We start from the raw sequence: 24949 nt of genomic DNA on the forward strand, positions 1-24949 counted from the left end.
GACATGCATAACATAATTCGCATGTTAGGACGTGTCATTTATGTTCGTCATACAGTCACATCGCACAATACCAATCTTGGTGTATATCAAACGAGCGAAATTGCCGTGAGTCCACCATGAGCGTGGCATGTAAATCATGCCGTAAATGATATGCATATCATAATTTTCAAGTTACCACCTGTCGTATATGTCTGCCATACAGTCACGTTGCGCAATACCAATTTTGGTGTGTATCAAGCGAGCTAAACGGCCGCGATCGCATCATGAGCCTGGCATGTAAATCATGTCACACATGACATGCCTGTCACGATTTTCATGTTACCACCTCTCATTTACGTACGTCATACAGGCGCGTCGCGCAATACCAATTTTAGCGTATATCAAGCTAGTGAAGCGTCCGCGAATGCACCATGAGCGTGGCATGTAAATCATGACATGCATGCCATGGTTTTCATGTTACCACCTGTTATTCATGTTCTTGATACAGTCACATCGCGCAATACCAATTTCGGGGCATATCAATCTAGCGAAACGGCCGCGAGCGCACCATGAGCATGCCATGTAAATGATGTTCTACATGACACGTATGTCATGATTTTCATGTTACCAGCTCTAACTTACGTTCGTCATACAGTCGCGTCGTGCAATAGCAATTTTGGTGTATATCAAGCCCGCGAAACGGCCGCGAATGCACCATGAGCGTGGCATGTAAATCATGACACACCTGACATGCATGTCATGGTTTTCATGTTACCACCTGTTATTCATGTTCTCCATACAGTCACATCGCGCAATACCAATTTTCAGGGGTGGAAGCGGGCTTGAGTGTTTTGGAGCAGCTCAGGGAGCAGGAATAATGCTGTTTTGGAGCAGCTTTGGAGCACCAAAATGTGTGTTTTGGAGCAATGCAAGTTAGTTTTGGAGCAGAATTGTAAGGTAAAACATCACTGTTGTTTAATTCTTTTTATTTCTGGTAAACACAAGAAATTCTAACGATTTTAGAAAACATTCAATACTGATGCTCCAACCACGCTTAAACAAATTATATATATATATATATATATATATATATATATATATATATATATATATATATATATATATATATATATATATATATATATACATACATACACACGCGTACGTGTTATCATTAAAACATCACAGCTGTGATAGAGCAATGACTCAGGAAAACGAGATAAGCGATGTTTTCAATAGCTACACTTGACCAGACTGACAAATGAAAAACGTTCATGGTAATGAACGTTTTTCGGCAGCGGCGTTTCTGCGCCGCGTTTGTCGTGTTGCTACATTCTCGTCAAAAGCCTACGCCAGCTGCAAACAGTTCCTTCGAAATGCGCGGATGTCAGCGCCGTCTGGAGGCATTGGAAGAAATCAAACAAACGCGCGTGTGCACCTTAAACTCAGCTTGTCGGACGAGCGGGCGATGTGCCGCGCGAGGCGTTGTCTTTTCTACTTCAAGTAGGAACACGCGGCGGCGCAATTTTGAGATAGCGTTCGTGAAAATGACGCGCGCGACCCTCCGACCACGCGTCAGTCGCGCATGAAATCGCGCCATTCGGGACGCAACAGCGCGATTTCGCAAAGGCGTCAAAAAACGCGCGTAAATCGCGCCAAAAATTGCGCCAAGCGCTTCCACCTTTTCCCTTCAAGTTCCCATCCAAGATTTCCTAGATGTCGCAAGCGCGCAATTTGTATCCCGTGGTTCTGTTTTCGTACTACCTCACATTCGTCTTTTCAGTAATAAACGTTCCAGGTGTCTTATCTTGTTCTGTTTCGCATATTTCTTCACTCGCCACCTCATGTACCAAACCACACACAGCAACGGCGGTGAGCGGCGTGTCACGTGCTGTGGATGGTACTAGCTACTCGACCACGAGCCGAGCGCAGGTTCTGACGAGCCAAAATCGAACAATGCGACCGATCGCACTAGCGAGACTAAGCTCGTCGCTGCACGAGCGCGTTTACATGCTGCATTTATAACGTCTAAGGGCTTGTGGGCAATGCAACAAATTCTTCACATGGAGAGGCACGCTCTCGCTAAAAAAAAAAAAAGTTTCGGAAATGGTCCAACCGACTTACATAAACCGAAGCCCTGTGAGTGATTTCGCAGTTGGTAGTGGCTTGATTGACCGCAGACGGATAAAACAAATTTTTCGTTCTCATGCAGACTTATGACACAAAATTCACATTACACACTCAGGTATACAGCGGTTTCCTTAACGCAAAGTTTGTAAATAATGGTGACGCGTTTACGTCCGCGGCAGCTGCTCGCACTATCTTCATGGCTTCACATCAAATTAAACATTCGCAGTAAATAGAACCTTTTCGACATTATGAAGCGTCAACGCACTTAATTTTATTCATGTTCGCAATCCCAGGCCACGATGACAGCAACCGCCTCGTGCGCGCAGCGCGCCAGAAAACTCCGTTGCCGCCGGCGCCACAATAAAAATATGGCCGCACAACTCACTTCCTTGTGGCTCGCTAGGTTTTTTGCGCCTTCGACAAGGTCACGAGAGCTCGCCAAGTGATGTGATGATGATATAAGCTCGCTTAGGCGCGCCATGACACGGATGACAGCGGCACATGAAGGCACCAAACGTAGCCTCGGTGATCGGTTCCGGCAGCTCACCGGAGCCCATCGCGGAGGCCGTAAACCAAACACGGCTTGGGAGCAGTTTCGGCGCAATAATGCGTTTTGGAGCAGGATGGCGCAGCAGAAGCGGATTGGCGCAACGTGGCGCAAATGGCGCAGCACTTCCACCCCTGAATTTTGGTGTATATCAACCTAGCGAAACGGCCGCGAGTGCGTCATGAGCGTGGCATGTAAATTATGTCGTGCATGACACGCGTGTCATGATTTTCATGTTACTACCTATAATTTACGTTTGTCATACAGTCTCGTCGCGCAATACCAATTTTGGTGTATATCAACCTAGCAAAACGGCCGCGAGTGCGTCATGAGCGTGGCATGTAAATCATGACGTGCATGACACGCATGTCATGATTTTCATATTACCACGTGTCAGTTATGTTCGTCATGTTGAAATGTCTTGTCATACCAGTTTTCGTATATATCCATTCATTTAAACGGCCGCGAGCGCCCCGAGACCATGTCATGTAAATCATGCCGCACATGACATGCGTGTCATGATTTGCGCATTAGGACCTGTCATTATGTTCGCCATGAATTCTTGTCACGTCATACCAGTTTTGGTATATATGAAATTAACCAAACGGCCGCAAGAGCCCCAAGGCCGTGGAATGTAAATCATGCTGTTCATGACATGCATGTCATGATTTTCATGTTATGACCTGTCATTTATGTTCGTAATACATTCATGTTATTCCGTACCAATTTTGGTATACATCCGATTAACGAAACGGCCAGGAGACACAAAGTCGTAGGCGGATAGATAGATAGATAGATAGATAGATAGATAGATAGATAGATAGATAGATAGATAGATAGATAGATAGATAGATAGATAGATAGATAGATAGATAGATAGATAGATAGATAGATAGATAGATAGATAGATAGATACGCTCAAACTCGCAGAAATTTGCTAAGAAATGCTTCGCATTTAAAATTGGGGGACGCTTAAGCTTCGCCTTTAAGAGTTGAACGCGATAGCGACATCCGACCCCATCCCCATCGTGGTCTGTTTTGTCGCTTGGCGTTATGTTCAGTCGCCCGGTCTCTCAAACACACACACACACACACACACACACACTCTCTCTCTCTCTCTCTCTACATACATATGGTTTCCGCACTCTTCAACAGCACTTTTATGACAACAGTGTACCCACTACGTGTGTATAAGAGAATGCGCGCGCTAATGTGTATGCCCTTTGTAATGGGTGGCATGCTTTAAACCTGCAGCAATTACACGCGTGATACTTTTTTCGAAGTGGCGATGCACCCACTACGTGTTCGTAGGGGAATACGTGCAGTAATGTGTGTGCCTTTTGTAATGGGTGGCCGGCTTTAAACTAGCAACTCGCAGTTCACATGGTGTGACGCCCGACGGCAATACACGCTTTTACCCCGTTTTACTGCGATAATACATCTCGTACTGTGACACCTGTACACAGGACGCGTATGTTTGTGAAGCATTAAAGTTAATTTCAGTGCAGTTCCAAGCAATGGAGTGGCTCTGTGCTAGAACATCTGCTTACCACGCAGACGGCCTGGGTTCGATTCTCACTCGAACCTAAAATTTTTTTAGATTTATTTTATACAAGATGATTTTTCGCTCACAACAAACGACACCGACGCCAGAATTTATGCGGAACGAGCTCTCTAACGCTATCGCGTTAAAAATTACGCGGACCATACAGGATCACAGGCGGCACACTTTCCCATTATGTGTGCGTATAATGCGTTAATATGCCAACAAAACCACGAGAAGCGCATGCAAAGAGATGGGATAACCTAATAGGAAGGTAATTCGACTGAGAGAAAAAGAAAGTCACAGTTTCGCCGCAAGGGCGAAGCAATGAATGGGATAGCAAGAAACTAATGCTATACGAAGTGAGGCTCGCCAATGGATACTCTCAGTTTGAATAGCGCTCCTGTTGCAAATGCGGCCGAAGCAGCGAAGGAAACTAGCGTGCTTCAAGTGTCGAGCTGTGACACTTGATAGTTCGCGCTCATCGTCTGTTTGTTCGTTTAGCGGCGTCCCTTGCTCGAGTGACTTTCGTACGCTCCGTAACATGAGCGCGGACACCACGGTGAAAGCTTGAAAGAACCCTCTTCCCCTCACCACCAGAAAACCGCGCGAGCAGCCAGCGGAAGGGCTAGGGTCTCCCTGCGCAAATATAAGAAGAAGCGAGCGAGCTCGCCGACGACTTTTAAATGCGCCAGTCGTGCTCCTACCGCCATCTAGCTGCTAATGAAGAAACGCTTATAAGCGCCGGCCGTCTCTGAGTCCGTCCAGCGGTAAAGGGTGTGTATATAACGCTCGCCGTTAGCTACGTGGAGGATCTGCGTTTCGTGGCGTAGCGGTTAGCGCCACTCGCTTCGGAGCAAGAGATCCCTGGTTCGATTCCGCGCTTCGGAAGCATTTTTCCTAATTATTTTTCTTTGGGGCTTTTATATATACATACATACTTATACATATACGGTGCATGACGGCGACGGCGACGGCAAAATTCAGCCGAGACTGTCCATATAATTGCTATCGCAATAAAAAAGCGTTACAGATGCGTGGCCATTCTAGAGTCAGCAGGAAGGACGCTTTGGACGTAAACGAAGAAAAAAGCAAAGACTGCAGCAAGCTCCAGCAAACCACACTTGCATATCAGCGCAGTATCGTGTCAAGGTTACACAGCGTGCAGTGCGATCTGCTGCTGAAGAAGTCACAGGAATGCGTAGATTATGAGACGTGGCGTCTACTACTACTGTTACTATCACTAGTACTACTGCTACTATCATTACTACTACTACTTCTACTACTACTACTACTAATACGTACTAACTACTGCTTCTACTACGACGACGACACAGTGTAGGCTAAGACAGCCTCGCTGTTTAAGAAAAAAACACAAGAAAGAAGTCAACATTCACGTACCGCTGGCATTCTTGCCGTTGCTGCAGATGCTGTTGAGGGAGACGAAGCGGTCGTGGCTCTTGGTCGAGGACCACCGCCGGCGCCTGCGGCCCGAGGCACTCGAGCAGGCGAGGACGTTGCGGAACGCCTGTCGGTACTTGTCGTGCATGAAGCAGTACGTGATGGGGTTGCAGCACGAGGACACGTAGGCCAGCAGGTGGACGGCAGCGAAGGCGCCGGCCGGCACGCGGCTGTAAGCGGCGTGAGCATCGAACACGGTCCATGTGTGCAGCACGTACAGCGGCGTCCAGCACACGAAGAACTCCAGCACCAACACCGACAGCATCCGGATCACACGCCGCTTCGAGGCCCGGCTCTGCGCACGTCGACGATACGTCATTCCCCTTGCGAAGATGAAATTGATATCGACTAATGACTCATCGCAGTGTTGGTACCCGATTGCTCATATCTGTCATGATTGGAAAGCCTGGAATGGCATGACAAAAGCCGAATACAATCAACTGTCTTTAAAAGGCACCCGCCATGGTGGTCTAATTGTTATGGTGCTCGACTGCTCACCCGAAGGTCGCGGGAACGAATCACAGCCGTTGGCGGCCGCATTTCTATGGACGCGAAATGCTTGAGGCCGGTGTACTTGGATTTAGGTGCACGTTAAGGAAAACCAGATAGTAAAACTTTCCGGAGCCCTCCACTAGGGCGCCCCTCATCATCATATCGTTGTTCTGGGACGTAAACCCCAACAACTATTGTGCTTGGGAGAAAAGGCGACACTAGATAGTCACTCGACTAAAACTTCGAATTGTACCGCGTCATCTCGCTAAGTTTGTGCGCCTCACCATGTGCTGGATATCTCACTGACTATTAATTATTATTTAATTATTGCATTTAAAATGCCCCTAAACAATCTCTGAACATCTCAAGAACAAGCGCGTTATTCTCTCCTAGCGCTTCCCGTCTTTCCGGCGCACTTCGTGGCGCCAGCAGGGAGATTCAAGTCACTTGGCTATGAGTTCTCGACTAGTTCATATATGAGGGATATCAGTTTTAAAATGTCTCCTACCACGCTTTGCCATGCAGTCGCACGCCCGCTCAACGTTGTACCGCTTGGCTATCGTGCGCTATCGACCGGTTTATCTTCATTTCGTGCGTTTTCAACTGCGCAAGCGGAGATAACAGCGTATAGCCGAAAAGCGCGAAATCCTGAAATGCTCAACGCTTAGTGCTGATATTGTCCACGCGTTTTCCGAAAAAATAAGGGGCGAGGAGGAGAGCGGTTCAGCAAGGGTCGTGAAGACGAGAAAGAGACCGCTATCTCGTCTTTGAAATCGGGACGGTCTAAGGGCCCTTTAAAACAGTGTTTGGATTCCTAAAATACTTGGTTACATAGGTAACTTCGTGATAAAAGTAGCCCATTTTAGTGCTCGAAATGCAGCCAGAATGCAAGGAATCATTCGTTATACGGATTAGTTCTTTATAAAAGGCGTTCACTACAGAGGCGTTCGACCGTACATGCCATGTGATGCCGTCAGGTGTATTTCGAAAATAGACTTTGGGGATTTACCTCCAGAAACCACGATATGGGTAAGAGGCACGCAGTTACGAAGGATTCCCGATTAATTTTGACAACCTAGGTTCGTTAAACGTGCTCATAAATCAAATTACACGGGTGCTATCGAGCTTTAGAATTACAACCTCATCAAAATGCGACCGCTTTCGCCGGGGCTCGAACCGGCGTCTTCGAGCTTGGCAGTTCGACACCTTGGCCGCTAAGTAAATACGACAGGTAAAATCACGGAGCAATGATGAAGTTGAAATTAGCACGGGTTTCATCTTTTACATCGTTCCGGACGACTGCTTTTCAATGGCTAAAGCATATTATGTTATGACCCAATATCACTTGAATTTTTCTAGGGATACTGCAAGGTCTGCACTGCAGTAGAGGCACTGCAAGAGCAACAAGGAATGTCACTGGAGGCAGCGCTTCTGAAATACCCCTTCCCGAAACGTTTGCTACAGCGACAGTTCTGGATGGACGGCTTCTCATGCCTACAAGTCTCCATCTCCACTCTGGGGCACATTGAGCATAACGGCGTTTCAGCACTCTCCAACGTTCGAAGAGCTAATTTGCCGCAAAGACCGTAACGACACTGCAGAGGACAGACAGTCATCCTTCACCACCAACAATACGCTTCCCACTTCTACGATTTGTAAACAACGTGCGTCTCATAGTTCACCGACGAGACCGAAGAAATACAACATGCCTCAAATGGTCCTTAGGGATCGGAAAAAGACAAGCATTCTTTTCAGAGCACATAATTAGCACTCACACGTGACTTTTGGAACACGCCACTCAAAGAATGTTCTTTGTTGCTTGTAACAACGCAGTCTGGTTTTCTTTGCTTTTATCTGCAACTTTATAAAAGCTCAGATCCATGCTGCCACAGTCAATAAATAAAAAAAAGAAGAGTCGCAGGGTCCCCTTATGCATTCACTTGTGCCTTATGAAGGCGCAAGCCATCTTCTTTTTCTTTTCAGTCGATGTATTGAGCCTGCCCCGGCCCCCTTCGAAAGCTTTCCGCATCTAACGCGGTTTTGTACCTCGGAGGCACCTCACCTGGTTTCGCATTGCCTCCGTGATCGCACCACCTTTGACCATTCTACGATGTCATGTTATGACATCATGTGGCGATGTCACGCCCGTCACCTTACGTCACAGTGACGTCCGATGACGTCGTAATGACGTCACAAATGTTCCAAAGGTCCATTTCTTTCGCTTGGTGCCAACTAAGATATCTGCTACCCCTGTTTGTTCCCTGGCCCACTCTGCCGTCCTCCGATCTCTTAATCCTGTGATTGTTCGTTCCATTGCACGCTCTGTGCTGCTCAAATTTTTCTCTAGTTGCTTTGTTATTCTCCACGTTTCAGCCACATAAGTTAAAACTGGCCGTATGCAGTGATTGCATACTGTTCGCTTAGCCCGTGCCCGACTGGCTGTCCTGCACTTGTTAAGGGGCATAGAAGAAATAATATATAAAATAGACAAAATAAAAGAAAGGCAGGAGTAATGATAAAGGACCAGTAACTTAAAGTTAACACAAAGAGTACGCACTAACAGTGCACCAACGTTCGTCAAGCTCAGTATACATTAGGCAGTGCAAAAAGGCTTTTGTGACCTTGTGCATGAACGAAGGCATCCAGCTCCAAGGTCGCTAAATGTCTTCTTCCCGGAAGTGGTCTTTCATCGTGTCAGCGGCGTTTAGTTTGCGAAGCATACATCCCTGAGTTTCAGAGGTAAGTTTGGCCACAACTATAGTGCATAACAGCAGCAACAACAACACAAAAGTAAGAGCGAAGCTATGTAAAAAAAATTGGGGGACGCTTAAGCTTCGCCTTTAAGAGTTGAACGCGATAGCGATATCCTGCCCCTAGTGCGCACTTCCAACACTACGAGTGTTTAACAGAATGCGCGCACTAAGGTGTGTGCCTTATGTAATGGGTAGCATGCTTTAGACCGGGAGCAATTATGCGCGAGAAACTCTTTCGAATTTGCGATGCACCCACTACGTGGTCTTAATGGAATACGCGCAGCAATTTGTGTGCCTTTTGTAATGGGTGGCTGGGTTTAAACCATCAAGTCTTTATGATATTCACAGGGTGTGACGCCCGATGGCTATGCACGCTTGTACCACGCAACATTACTGCGACATTACATCTCGTACTGTGACACCTGTATACAGGACGCGTATTTTTGGAAGCATGGAAGTTACTTTCAGTACAGCTCCAAGCAAAGACGTGGCTGCGTGGTATAACACCTGCTTTCCACGCAGACGGCCTGGGTTCGATTCTCACTCGGCCCCAACATTTTCATTATTCATTTTATTTGCAGCTTTTTTCAATTTTTCGGACACGGACAAGATGATTTTTCGCTCACAACCAACGGCGCCGACGCCGACGGCGGAATTTCTGCAATACGAGCTCTTTAACGCTATCGCGTTAATATCTTGATGGTATAGCCGCACGCACTCCGAAAGCCTCTATATGTCTTTCAGAGCGTGCACATCATTTCGTTGCTGAAGACATTAGCGTAATGGAATCAGAAATCCAGCCCCGTTGACAAAACGCGTCCCGCCATTTAGGAAAAGAAAACGATCATCAATAAATAAACGAAATCAACCGCGTAGCCGAACAAAACGTGTACCGGATACGGCGCGAATTGTGAAATATATGGCCATCTTTATTTCGGACCACGTGCCTGACTTTTACAAAAGTAGCGATAAAACCGAAGTTTACAATGGCGCAGTTGTAGAAAAATAAATAAAAGAAAGCAATCCGCGGTCTGCGGCGCACTTGACATTCGATCGGAGCCATCGTGATTAGACGAACAAGAACATTCGATTTCGTTAGCCTCGGCTAAAAGCTACTTATTTGCTACGTCTGCGTCGAAGGTTAGATAAAGTCGATGGTGGCTTTTTTTTTCTCCCTTCTTTGAGGGGGGGGGGGGTGGAGGGGGTATAGAAAACGTCCATTCTTTAGAACTTTTACGACGTGGTCGGTATTTCTGTGGCATTTGAGTCTACACGCTGGGATCGGTAAAGCGTCGGTCATGTTTCTCAGGAGTCTTCAAACGCATGTCTAGGCTCTTTTTAAACAATGTCTAAGGTTGTTAGTGTATTACGAATCGCCGCTTCTTAACCGCTTAATGTTTCTTTATTTTCTTGTTCACGTTATCGCAACGTGCTCTGCTTCTATTGGTAGTAGACATTTCAAAAGCCTGTATTTCTAATTTCTCAACCTATTTATGCAAGCTCTCGCTATTTACAGAGCATCAGCGACTGTATCCTCTGCGTTAACCTACATGTGTTTAGAAGTCAGTGACTGTTTTTTTTTCTTTCTGTAACTTATTTATATACATCTGCAGCACATTAATCTGTACATCGCTGCTTGTGTAATTTCGACAATATCGAATAATAAAGTTTACTCTTTACAGAGTGCTGTTCTACTGTGACCAAGCGTCGTTCTAATGTCTTACGCATAACCGGTCCAAGCGCAAATTCTCGTTTATTGAACAGCGTATTAACGGCTGTGTGCCTGTGCAGCGTGTATGAAACACCCTGCGACAGTACGACACTACGGCGGCGGGAAGGCAAAGCCTTTAAGTGACGAACACTTGTCAGACAAGGAGAAACCTCAGTCTTCTAAATCTTAGGTGCGTGCTTTTATCACTTGCATATAATTCTCGTGGGTGTGACATTTGCTCTGCTTGCAATCTGCAATGCCATCTAACCCCTGTTCATGAGGGGTCCCCGAGGACTCAGTGCGCAGGATGCTTTTTGATGACAGATTGTCGATTTCTTACGAAAAAAAGAGAGAAAAAGAGAAAGGAAATGTGAAAGAAAAGAGAAAGGTTAACACGATGAGAAACTTCTGGTTTCCTATCCTACACAGAAGGGGAACGAGAAAGGAGGAAAAAAGACGGAAATGAAAACGTGGACAACAATTAAGCGTGCAAAAAAAAAAAAATAGAGGAGGTGAGGAACGGCAGAATTGCAGCAGTGTTAGGTAAGAACTTCAATAATGCCTTGACTGACTTCCAGCGCGACGACTGCTTATTTCCGAATTCCAGGATTGTTTGCTCCAAAAGCGATCCGTCGTTAGGGCGGTCGCTTTCGACGGCCTGCGTATACGCTCTATAGTGATGAGGGCGGCAGAGAGAGCGCTCAATAGCTTACTCGTTGCTGCAGTGATCGTAGTAACGCGTACCTTCTATCCCTATACGGAACGCAAGCGATTTCGTTAAAGCCGCGCCAACTCACGCTCGACAATGTACCGTTGTCTTGAGTCGAAGAACTCCAGATGAAGGACGACGTCCTCGGCTTCAATGATGGCGATGCGCATGTCAAATGTGCATTAGTCAGCGAGCGAAAGGCGATACATGGGCCACATGGCTGCTGGCGCTCTTCTTGCGTCACCCGTGGGCGCTGGGGACACTGAGCTGGTGTGTTATGGCACGCAGTGAAAGCGAACGCCTTTTGGACGCAATTTAGGAAATGCATTTTGTCTCATCCGCTCACTGGTGGCGAAAGAAAGGCGCCGGCTGCCATGTGAGCCGTATTTCCCCGCTTTAGTCACTGAAATTTGCACTTATACACGTTCATCTTTTAGACAATTTTTATGACGTTGCCTGCCACCAGTTCTTCGGACTTCGGAGGCAGTATATTCTTCAAAACTTAATCCCGAACCCTATCATGGCCTATAAACGCTGAGGGCAGCCATCTCCTTTCAACAAGGCTCGCGGAAAGTAATAAAAAAAATAAAGCTCTGCCTACCAGCCAGCGGCAATCACAAGAAGCTGAACAATCCTGCTAAGTAGAGGACACCAATAAAACGTAGTAGAAAAAAAAAAGAAATTCACCCGCAGCGGCACCATGACATACGTGCAAATCGTTCTGTCTATCACGCAATCCTATCGACAAAAAGCTCACGTGCTGATGTAATCAATACCGAACGCACCGAGCGGTGGTGCTCGCGTGATGCAACCTCCGGCCGGCCGGTCGCCTTGCGGGCCTATGTGTTCTTGTAGCTCCCCAAAGCTTTTTCACTGTCGTCACATGTAAGACAAGCAAGTAAATATACACCGCTGAAGGTGTTGCACAGTGCGTGTACCTTGCGGTAGGTCCCTCGGAAGATAAACTGTCTCCTCGGTGTTCTTTGGAGCCTGGCTTCCACGTCGGGGGGCGAGAACAGCTGCGGCATGTTGGGATTGGTGTGGTACTCCTCGTGCACTACGGCCATCGACATCAATTCCTCATCTGCTTGAATGCAAAGCAGAAGAGAGAAAGAGAGAGAGAGAGAGATAGAAAGTCAGCATTGGCATGATCAACTATACAGGCGTCCATTCTACACAGGTAACACACGCATGATTGCTGCTACGATGAGCTCAATTGAGCGGCTACATTTGATTTCATCTTTGTCGCGTAGATATTTTGTGTGCTGCAATGGAGTACCTATGTATACGTGGTGGGTTGGTACATGATGTCTCAAGAATTAGGAAAAGGGCAAGACAAGGGAGAGAACACACGAAACGCTTCTTACGTTCTCTTCCTTATCCATTATCTTGCACTTTAGCTCGTTTGTGTATCCTGTCTCACTGTAAGAAAAAGTACAGTTTCGCCGCAACGGCGAAATAATAAATGCGATAGTAACAAATCAGAATGTCACACGAAGTACGGCAAACAGCTCGATACTTGCAACGCGCCGCTCGAGCCCAAAGGACTGGCGAAAAGAACACACAGGGCGACCGCGAACTAAAAAATCACAGCATATCCACGGAGTGAATGATGATGAGTGGGCGAAGCTGCGGAGGTTCATCGGTAAACCGTGAATCTTCCGTGAATTCTGCCCAGTACATCATCACCGACGTGAGATCGGGCGCGTTTATACTAAAGGTTCGATGAGAGTTATGACGACTTGCAGCTCACTTTAATTTTACATGTACGCTGTGAATTTTCATTGTTTAGAAAACCATTGCTTTTAGAAAACATCTGGCGTCTTTCGTTAAGCAGCTGGCGTCTTTTCGTTTTGCTTTAGAAACATCTGGCGTTCTTTCGTTTTACTTTTAGAAAACATCTGGCGTCTTTCGTTGGTTTATTTCACCAATCAACGGCGTTTTGAACAAAATTTTTATTGTTTAATCACGCACAGGAGAAATCTCACCAGGCACTACCTTGGAGGTAAACAATGGCTGCTAATGGGAATGAGAGACAGAAGAAGTCGGCTTTTAGCTAACACTTACACTTCTACTTCTACTAACGTTTCCTACTGGAACATGCCAATGGCTGCTAATGGGGAATGAAAGACAGAAGAATTCGGCTTTTAGTTAACGCGCGCGCTGCGAATTTTTTATTGTTCAACAACGCACAGGAAAAATCTCCCACCGGCACCACCTTGGAGGTCAAGATCTGGTACTAGCGTTACGACTGCTTACGCACTACGACTATGAGGGACGAACGGGTGCCGCTTTAAGGAGCTTCGCCCCTAAAACGGTCACAGCTCGACACCTGCAGCGCACTGCTCAAACACTAGGTAGGACACTCGAAAAGAATGCACAGATACACACAGGATGAGCGCGAAATGTTACGGTTGTTACTTCGTGTTTGAGCAGCGCGCTACAACCCAACGCTCTTAGACTTCTTTTTCTTTAAAACTGCGGCGCGTGGAGTGACCCCTCCGCGTCTCCTGCTACGCGGTGGCGTTCGACGCATCGTTTACTCGGCGTTCCACATCGTCAGTGGGTACAGAAATCGGCCACTTTTTGGTGCGCGTCTGCAGGAAAATGTATGAGCGTTGCCTTAAAGCGCGCCCGAAGGGCGCGCTTTAAATTATGCATATAAATAGAGAGTTTGAGAATTGGGGACCCAAGACGCTGGGCCCCCAAGCTTCGTTGGGCAGCCTGCTCTTGCGTTCGGATGATCAGGAGAGTTTGAGAATTGGGCCAACGCAGGCTGCGTTGGGTCAAGTACACGGAGCGCCACGCGTGACGAAATTTAAGATAATCCCAGATGCGGGCCATACTGCGCCGTGGCCCGCGCTGCGTCTGTGTCTTCTCGCTGGTGGCCCAAGAAACCTCAGGGCCCCACGCTAGATTTCAATTTTTGCGTCTGGGGTCAACGCGAGCGCAAGAGCCCAAGTGTTGCTTGGGTTGTGCGCATGCGCCCTGGCGGCTCGCAAGCTTCTTGGGTCCCCAAGCTCCTTCGGGCCCCAATTCTCATACTCTCTACAGAAGCAGCGCGGGCCACGGCGCAGTATGGCCCGCGTCTCGGGTGATTTTATATTTCGTCACGAGTGGCGCTCCGTGCGCTTGACCCAACGCAGCCTGCGTTGGCCCAATTCTCAAACTCTGCTGATCATCCGAACGCAAGAGCAGGCTGCCCAACGCGGCTTGGGGGCCCAGCGTCTTGGGTCCCCAATTCTCAAACTCTCTTGTGTCTTCTCGCTGGTGACCCAAGACGCCTTGGGGCCCCACGCTAGTATTCAGTTTTTGCGTCTCGGGTCAACGCGAGCGCAAGAGCCCAAGAGTGGCTTGGGTTCTGCGCATGCGCCCTGGCGGCTCGCTCCTTGGGGCTCCAATTGTCAAACTCTCTAATAGTTTGAGAATTGGGGCCCCAAGAGTTTGAGAATTGGGGCCCCAGGAGCTTGGGGACCCAAGAAGCTTGCGAGCCGCCAGGGCGCATGCGCACAACCCAAGCAACTCTTGGGCTCTTGCGCTCGTGTTGACCCGAGACGCAAAAATTGAAAACTAGCGTGGGGCCCCAAGGTGTCTTGGCTCACCAGCGAGAAGACACAGACGCAGCGCGGGCCACGGCGCAGTATGGCCCGCGTCTGGGATGATTTTAAATTTCGTCACGCGTGGCGCTCCGTGTACTTGACCCAACGCAGCCTGCGTTGGCCCAATTCTCAAACTCTCCTGATCATCCGAACGGAAGAGCAGGCTGCCCAACGCAGCTTGGAGGCCCAGCGTCTTGGGTCCCCAATTCTCAAACTCTCTAATAGCTCGCCGTTGTTATGCTAAGAGCCGGTGGCGCATGGCCGAGTTGTTTAAAGCAGCGCGCTGCGGAGCCAGAGGGGTAGAATCCCGGTGACGCGCTTCGGAAACCTTTCTTCTGATTGATTTTTCTTTGTGGCCTTTATTTATATAAACATACATATACATATCCGGGACACGACGGCATCGACAGACGGCGACGGAGACGGCAAAACCAGCCGAAAGTGTCCATATAATTGCTATCGCAATAAAAAAGGTGTCCTTTGACTCTTCTTTGCTACACGTGTGACTCTCCCATGTGTAACTCCCTTTAGAGAGTCACATTGGCTCTCTTTAGGGGACTCGTGCATCCCACGACTCCCCTAAAGAGAGCCAACGTGACTTTCTATGGAGAGTCATAGATACCACGACTCTCCTGAAGAGTGTCAGTGTGCCTCCCTAAAGAGAGCTATAACTGCCAGAGTCACATCTGTAGCAAAAAATTTGGCCGCGTATCTGCGTGCTTCGCTGCAAATGTCGTCTAAAGACGATAGAAGAGGCGCTGCGTGAGATATGAACGCCATCTGGCAATACGTCGGGAAACGTGAATGCTCTGTTGCGGGCTGGTAGTCCCGGCCCAGCAGCAGGCGAAGACCGGCGGTGACCAACGCGACCGGCGGGGACGCCAGCCAGCCCGAACACGCGGTTTGGCGCGAAGCGCCGAAGCAGAAGAAACGTCCGCACTCAACGAGTACTCTCCACACACTCTTTTATATTCACGTCGCCTGGGTAAAGCAGGAATGCCAGAGCGGCGCCCCATGGAATTCGTACAGTGCAATACTGAACCGAAACCGAAACACAACAATGAGCTCGTGCAGAGGGCACGGAGGGAGCCAAGTTTCGGCGCAGTCGCATTTTCAGCGCAGCTTAAGAAACTAGGGTCTCTAGAATTACGTATCTATGTATTTTCAATTAAAGGAACACACCACCTAATACTTACCTAGTGATGTTGCACCTCAGATATGCGTAACGTTTGCTTTTTGATCAACAATGTACACAAGTATGAACCTAGTCAGCCGTTCACGATGGCTGGCCCTTGGGCAAGTGGTTCAACTTTGGCCGAGTGGCTGAATCGAGGGACGTGCCGACAAACAGAAAGACAGACAGAAGAACAGACAGAAGAGGAAGGAGAGGAAGACAGTGCGATCTTGTTGATGTCCATGCGTGTTCCACGTCAGGGGCGTCTTCACCATCAAGCCATGGCGCCTTCAACGTCATGGACTCCCTCGAAGGCCCAAGCCTTCGACGTCGTGGTTCCTGCGGGAACTAGTCCGGAGACCGTCGTTGACGCGACGGCCTCAATAGTTGGTCTGTCAGAAGTACACTGTGTTCAGCATATGGGAGGCATGAACTTCCAAGTCACCGTCAAGAGCACGGCTTCCATGACTCTAATCGACGACGCTGGCTACCTGACCATCGGTGGCGAGCGCATTCCCGTCGTTCCTGTTGGCCCGCAGGTAACTAACGTCGCCATTCCGCTTATTCCTACCGTCCTTCGTCCCCAACGAAGTCCTCGTCCAGGCTTTGACCCCATACGGCAAGGCGTTATCTGTAAACGCTGGCTTCATGAGTGCACGACGCGGAGTCCTCACAGGCACGCGTTTTGTTGGGATGGAAATGAGCACCACGCATCCCGTCCTCAACTACCTCAGAATTTCCGGCCATCGAGTCACGTTCGACTACGGTGGTCTGCAGCGTGTTTGCCGTCGGTGTGGCTCCAGTGGCCATTATCGTGCACAGTGCACAGCACCGTTCTGTGGTCGCTGTGGTGTCCATGGGCACGAAAGCGAAGGGTGCGACCGCCCCTGGCGACGTTGTGGAGATGGTCACCCCACTACCGTCTGTCCAGTGCGGCGTTCATATTCTGATGCTGCTGCGGGGACCTTTCCGCCTCTACCGACCGTGTCACCTGCGGTAATGCCTGAGCGAGAAACCGGAGCTGCAGAAGAAATCAAGAATGCACCTCCGGAACCTACGTTAAAAGGAAACGAAGAAGTGTACAGCTTGGCCAATCACGATGCGCCACGTCCGCCAGCCTCGCCGGCAAGAAAAGACATCATGGTTGACATGGCGTCCATTCCAGACAAGCAAGACGTTTCATGTTTGGTTGCGTCTCCTGCCGAGAAGCAAGCGCATGGAGGGACCGACGCGCCGGCCGCATCCTTAGCTGAATGTGCCGTAGTCTCCGACGCTTTGCAGTGTACGGACGCTGGCGTTTCGTCCAGCGCAGCGTTTGAACCGAATGAACCAAACACATTGGTTCCTTCAGAAAGCCAGGCTCGCGACTTCCTTGAACAAGTTGCAAGACGCCATGGGAACTCTTTACTGACTCGCCTCGACAAGCAGCTAGTGGTCAAGGTCGTTGGTGGAGACAACATTGACTCTGCAGCCCTACCGCTACCTGAATCGTCTGAAAGCAGCTTCAGCCTCGGAGTGGACAGTAGTATTGAGCTCTCGCCTAGTCTAGACGAACGTGATGTGGAGATGCTTGCGCCGCGAGAAGTTAAGCGTGCGCATACGAGTGGCACCAGCTCGGACGGCGCCCAGGATAGCCGCTCCGAGTCTCAGCAGCCGAAGAAACCTCGACCCTCTTCTAGAGGGCCGAAGTGTGTTGTGTAGCGTGAGGACTGCATGTCCCCCGGACCCCGGGGTGCCGAATTGAAGAACACGACCAGGTCAGTAAGGTCACTCATTAGTAATTCAATATGGCTGACACCCTAAAAATAATTTCTTTAAACGTTCAAGGGTTCCGTAATCCTGTAAAACAAGCCGAGGTTATCAGCGTAGCTCGCGCAGAACATTGCGATGTTCTGTGTTTACAAGAAACAAATTTTTTTACCATTGGCCACGTTCGTGCGTTCAAGCGCTCATTCAACTTGGACTGTTACTTTTCTTTCGCGACATCTCGCTTCAGTGGAGTTGGAATCATTATCTTTAACCGAACTCTTCTGCGAGATCACCATGTTTTCTATGATGGGCTATAGGTCGGGTACTGGCTTTCGACTGCGTCCTATCGTCGTTCAGGCTACGCATTCTGTCTATTTATGGGCCAGCCCAAGCAGCCAAGTCTAATGATTTTTTCCGTGACCTGGACGTGTATTTTCTTGACGGTCGGCATGTAATACTCACCGGAGATTTTAACTGTGTCTTAGATACGAGAGCTGATATCCAGGGCCCGGGATGGGGTCGACCTGACTGGAACGCGCGCGAGCTGCGTCGCCTTGTCCAGTACTTCTCTTTGATAGATGCGCACAGACTAGTACATGGATCCCAATATGCCTGGACTTGGCGCCGTGGCTCATCGTCTAGTAGGTTGGATCGCTTCTACGTGTCAAGTACGCTAGCTTCTTACGTGTCGCGATCCGATGTGATACCATTGCCGTCATCCCCTGTTTATGTCTCCGATCATCGACCAGTAGCGCTCGAGGCTTGCTTTCCTTTTACTTCGTCAGTGAGACCATGGCGCCTTGACATTCGCGTTCTGCATGACACGCGTTCGCGCTCCAGTTTATCTATAGTCGGTGACAGCCTAAGAATAAATATAAGCTCCGCCCACGAGGCCGCATTGCTCATATTTTGCATGCCTCCGCGCTACAAACGAAGTAGTTCCTAAACAATGGCAATAATTTTCACGCATATAAACCTTATTTTGCAATACTGCACTGATACTGAAATAAAGAAAGCAAAGCTAGATAAAATAAACTGTTAAGGCACGGAGTTCAGCGTCAGCATAACAATACAGCTGTTATTTATATCGCAGCCCCCGCCACGGTCATCTCGGAGTCTATACGAAGAAGTAATGTACATCTCAAAGGTGATGCTTCTGAGCAGCACCTATTTTGGTATTAAAACAAAAAAATGCCAGATTTAACATAAAACCTAAAATAAAGGAATGGTTATTTTATGGTTTCAAAGAACGAAACACGGACATTAATCGCATTTACCAAGCTCGTTTCTATTTTTTTTTTTTTGCGAAACTTTCGCCGCCAGTTTTCTTCACTTCTGCTGTAACTATGGCAACTGTGACTCAAAGGGAAGTATGGCGAAGTGGTCTGAGATTGCCTTCATGAATTTCGACTCTTGTGTTGCCGTTAATACCGCATTTGCGTCTCCAATCGCCGTGCTTGTCATCGTGTTTGAGCTAAACGCCAAGGCTTCATTTGACGTCTTGTTTCAACGAAATAAAAGCGTGTAGCACACATCGCGTTTAACTGTGGGGGTCATTGCATGCGTTACCGTTACTTTCACGCCAAGGAGATGTACGCGGCTAAATTGGAGTTGACTAAAAGCTTTACGTGGGATTGTTTCTCGCCTCGACAACTTGCACTGGCACTGCCATTACCCATTAAGACTTTGAACGTTGAAGTTTTTAATTAATTTATTATTTACTTATTACATACCTGCGTCGCCCCAGTCGGCACTACAGCAGGGGGGCACAATTTTACTGGAAGAGCCCCCCCGTACCATATATATATATATATATATATATATATATATATATATATATATATATATATATATATATATATATATATATATATATATATATATATATATATATATACACACACACACACACTGAGGATGCCATCGGTTGCCCTACGACAAATAGGAAAAGGATATACGCTTCTCAAAAGACAGTTTATTTGTCAACGTTTTGATATCAAGGCAAAATTTAAGAGGCTTCGATGCGCTTTTATAGCATCGTCCTCCGTGCAGGTAGGCCAAGGAAAAAAAAACAATAAAAAGTGTAGAAATGAAAAAAATCAGTAGCCAAAAGACCACACATACATGCTCGGACATAGAGAAAACACGCGCATCTTCGAAGAAAAAAAAAGGAAAACATATAATATAGATGTCTATATAAATAATATCGGTGGACACAATCAGTAAGTACATCCGTTTCGTACATTGTCAAGCCCCACCTCTCCGGCTCCCCCCTCTTCATTTGTTCGTGAAGCATAGTGAGGGGGTGAGGCTTCAGAAGAAGGGATAAGCGCTTAAACAAAAGGGTCTATGCCCTATGAGCTTCACGAGTTTAATATAAACAAATTATCACTGCGTGATACATGCACAAAATACACGCGAAATGCAAAAAAAAAATCACAGCATATCCACGGGGTGAATGATGATGAGTGGGGCGGAGCTACGGAGGGAATCATCTGTAAACCGTGAAACTCTTCCGTGAAATGCGCCCAGTACATAATATAAAGAGTGTGAAACATCGTGTATATATAACATCAAACTTTTATTGTACTGTTGGTTTACGTGGTCCCTTCATTATCACTTGTGATCGGTGAAATGCAAGGAAGAAGTCCGCTCCCGAGCGAAAGAGCGCCAAGAGCGACCGCATTCCCCGCTCGCCCTGTGCGAATTAAAGGCAAGGCTAGAGGGAAGACAGGACGCGCGTTCCACGACGCGAGGTCGGTAGCATGCCCAACGAAAGCCAACGGAACGCGATCGTGCAAGTGCTCCGGCTTCGCATCGCCTCATGGTTCCATTTAGCGTCCCAAAACCAAATATATTGCTCAAGGTGTGCCTTGCGTTTTTCGTAGAAATAATTTCTTTATCATGTACATTAAGACGAAAAGTTGAAAGCTCACTAGAGTGTATCGCCCGCAAAGTATGTCTTTTAGTGTGATTTAACTCTCGTACGGCAGGGTCCTCGCGCCGTTGCCGGTCCACCTCGCCCGTTGACGATCGGGCGAGGTGGCTACATACAACTACTACTACTACACTTTAAGAAAAACATCTGGCGTTCTTTCGTTCTGCTTTTACAAAACATCTGGCGTCTTTCGTTGGTTTATTTCATCAATCACGGCGTTTTGAACAAAATTTTTATTGTTTAATCACGCACAGGAGAAATCTCACCAGGCACTACCTTGGAGGTAAACAATGGCTGCTAATGGCAATGAGAGACAGAAGAAGTCGGCTTTTAGCTAACACTTACACTTCTACTTCTACTAACGTTTCCTACTGGAACATGCCAATGGCTGCTAATGGGGAATGAGAGACAGAAGAATTCGGCTTTTAGTTAACGCGCACGCTGCGAATTTTTTATTGTTCAACAACGCACAGGAGAAATCTCCCACCGGCACCACCTTGGAGGTCAAAGCGTAAGACTTGTTACGGACTACTACGATGACGACGACTACGAGGGACGAACGGGTGCCGCCTAAAGGAGCTTCGCCCCTAAAAACGCACGTTAGACAAAAACAAGAATTCCAAATATTATATCGTGAAGTATGATGCAACGCCATTAAACACAAAAGCTTTTTTTTTTTCACTCAATAATAGCTTTAGCGGCGTTACTTCAGTTACGATCACGATCAATGCAATCGATGAGCCACAGCGAGCGCATTATTTCACGGTTTGCAGACAACGATTACCTCGCACGGCGTCTCTCATTGCAAGGCGTTCGTGCATCGAGCGTGAGACTTACGCGACGCGCACTTCAACCTAGCACATCATTCTGAGCCGGTGGAACTGAATTCCGTTAAGACGACGCAACTGCGCCAATAGGCACACGTCACAAAATCACACACGCACCAGATGACCACAATTATCTTATAATGCACACACCACTGCATATTCTCCACACCTGGTTTGTTTACTCGCAATGTGTTGCGCTAACGGGCTACGTTTGTGGCTTTCTTTCTCTCACGCTTCGTCCGTACATACGTCGTTTATATAGGAGCACAGCACGGCGCATATCACAATAGATCACCAAGATTCCAACGTTGCGAGCTCCAAGTAACACACACACACACGCACACGCACTTGTGGCAACGCTAACGCCATGGCTTTTGCGGGCGGTAAATCGTACACAGACGCGCACTTTCCGACTTCACTTTCACCTCACTGCACACGAATGAACGCGACGACAATCGTCGATGTGGTGACCCTCTGGCGATATGCTTGGTGTATCCGAGCGATGGAGGGAACACACGCGGTGTTGCAACTTGAAGCTGCCGAAACGACGGAACGCGCAAAAGCGTTGTAAAACACTCCGAGCTGCTGCCGCTTCGGTGAACTCCAAACGCGGCAGTCACAAGCTTCTACTGCATCGGATGACGATCGGCGAGGATGATGCTGGGTACGTACGAATAACAGTAGGAAACAGCTTCTTCTGGAAGAAACAAACACCTCAGGAAATTCGAATTGATGGATCTCGGTATCGGTGCAGCGGTACCTCACCTCTCGTCGCGAACGGCGCCATGTTGCATTTTTCATTGGCTCGTCTTAACCGTTACGTCATGGTAAAGAGCGGCCGTAGTTGGACGCGCATAACACAAATGGACAGCGGTAGAGTTTACTTTTTAAATGCGAAGCATTTCTTAGCGAACTTCTGCGACTTTGAGCGTATCTATCTATCTATCTATCTATCTATCTATCTATCTATCTATCTATCTATCTATCTATCTATCTATCTATCTATCTATCTATCTATCTATCTATCTATCTATCTATCTATCTATCTATCTATCTATCTAGCCGCCTACGACTTTGTGCTCTCCTGGCCGTTTCGTTAATCGGATATATACCGAAATTGGTGTGTCATAACATGGCCTTATTACGAACATAAATGACAAGTCATATCATGAAAATCATGACACGCATGTCATGAACAGCATGATTTACATTCCACGACCTTAGGCTCTTGTGGCCGTTACGTTAATTTCATATACACCAAAATTGGTACGACGTGACAAGAATTCATTACGAACATAATGACTGGTCCTAACATGCAAATCATGACGCGCATGTCATGTGCAGCATGATTTACATGACATGGTCTCTGGGCGCCCGCGGCCGTTTAAATGAAGGGATATATACGAAAACTGGTATAACGAGACATTTCTGTATGAAGAACATAACTGACTCGTGATAACATGAAATCGTGACATGCATGTCATGTATGACATGATTTACATGCCACGCTCATGGCGCACTCGTGGTCGTTTCGCTAGATTGATATACACCAAATTGGTATTGTGTTATGTGACTGTATGAAGAACATGAATAACAGGTCGTAGCAAGAAAACCATGACATCCATGACATTTATGTCATGATTTACATGCCACGCTCATGGTGCATTTGCGGTCGTTTCGCTTGCATGATATACTCCAAAATTGGTATTGCGCGACACGACCGTATGACGAACGTAAGTGAGAGGTGGTACATGAAAATCATGACGTGCAAGTCATGTACAACCTGATTTACATGCCACGCTCATGGTGCGCTAGCGGCCGCTTCAGTAGATTGATATACACCAAAATTGGTATTGCGCGAAGTGACTGTATGAAGAACATGAATAACAGTTGGTAAGATGAAAACCATGACATGCATGTCCTGTATGTCATGATTTACATGCCACGCTCATGATGCATTCGCGGCCGCTTCGCTAGCATGATGTACACCAAAATTGGTATTGCGCGCAGCGACTGTATGACGAACGTAAATGAGACGTGGTAACATGAAAATCATGATATGCATGACATGTACGACATGATTTACATGTCATGCTCATGGCGCACTCGCGGCCGTTTCGCTTGCTTGATATCTACCAAATTGGTGTTGTGCTATGTGAGTGTATGAAGAACATGAATAAAGGTGCTGGCATGAAAACCATGAATATATGACATGTATGTCATGATTTACATGCCTCGCTCATGGTGCACTTGCGGCCGTTTCGCTGGCATAATATGCACCAAAATTGGTAGTGCGCGACACGACCGTGTGACGAACGTAAATGAGAGGTGGTAACATGAAAATCATGACATGCAAGTCATGTACAACCTGATTTACATGCCACGCTCATGGTGCGCTAGCGGCCGTTTCAGTTGATTGATATACGCCAAAATTGTTATTGCGCGAAGTGACTCTATGGAGAACATGAATAACAGTTGGTAAGATGAAAACCATGACATGCATGTCATGTATGCCATGATATACATGCCACGCTCATGATGCATTCGCGGCCCGCTTCGCTAGCTTGATGTACACCAAAATTGGTATTGCGCGCAGCGACTGTATGACGAACGTAACTGAGACATGGTAACATGAAAATCATGACATGCATGACATGTACGACATGATTTACATGTCATGGTCATGGCGCATTCGTGGCCGTTTCGCTTGCGTGATATACACAAAAATTGGTATTGCGCGACGCGACTGCATGACGAACGTAAATGAGAGGTGGTAAGATGGAAGCATGACATGATGTCATGTATGTCATGATTTACATGCCGCGCTCATGGTGCATTCGCGGCCGTTTCGCTAGCTTGATATACACCAAAATTCGTATTGCGCGAAGCGACTGTAGGACGAACGTAAATGAAAGGTGTTAACATGAAAATCATGACATGCATGTCATGTATGGCATGATTTACATGCTATACTCGTGGTGCACTCGCGGCCATTTCGCTCGTTTGATATACACCAAAATTGATGTTGCGCGACGTCACTGTATGACGAACATAAATGAGAGGTCTTAACATGCGAATTATGTTATGCATGTCATGTACGGTATGATTTACATGCCACTGTCATGGTGTGCTTCGGCCGTTTTGTTAACTGGATATATACCGAAATTCGTATGGCACGACTCGAGTGCGTGATGAACATAAGCGACAGGTCATGCATTATATACCAGAATATGCGTTTCATTGGCATGGTGTATCTAGATGTGCATGCATGCGTGCATGGCAAACATGCGATATATGGTGGACTAGATGTCATGCATGAATGATTTCATTTGGCGCA

General features: G+C 47.4%; 1 protein-coding gene across 1 annotated transcript in view; it reads right to left on the bottom strand.

Annotated features, from left to right (window-relative positions):
* LOC119382668 (gastrin/cholecystokinin type B receptor) overlaps positions 1-24949 on the bottom strand; it is a gene marked incomplete in the record, with an annotated part of 173591 nt that overhangs the window by 15845 nt on the left and 132797 nt on the right. The window contains 2 exon segments of the mRNA XM_037650467.2: positions 5601-5955; positions 12264-12409. Coding sequence (XP_037506395.1) covers positions 5601-5955; positions 12264-12409 — 501 coding nt within the window.

Source organism: Rhipicephalus sanguineus, chromosome 2, assembly GCF_013339695.2.
Source record: "Rhipicephalus sanguineus isolate Rsan-2018 chromosome 2, BIME_Rsan_1.4, whole genome shotgun sequence".
In the NCBI taxonomy this organism is placed as follows: Eukaryota; Metazoa; Arthropoda; class Arachnida; order Ixodida; family Ixodidae; genus Rhipicephalus; species Rhipicephalus sanguineus.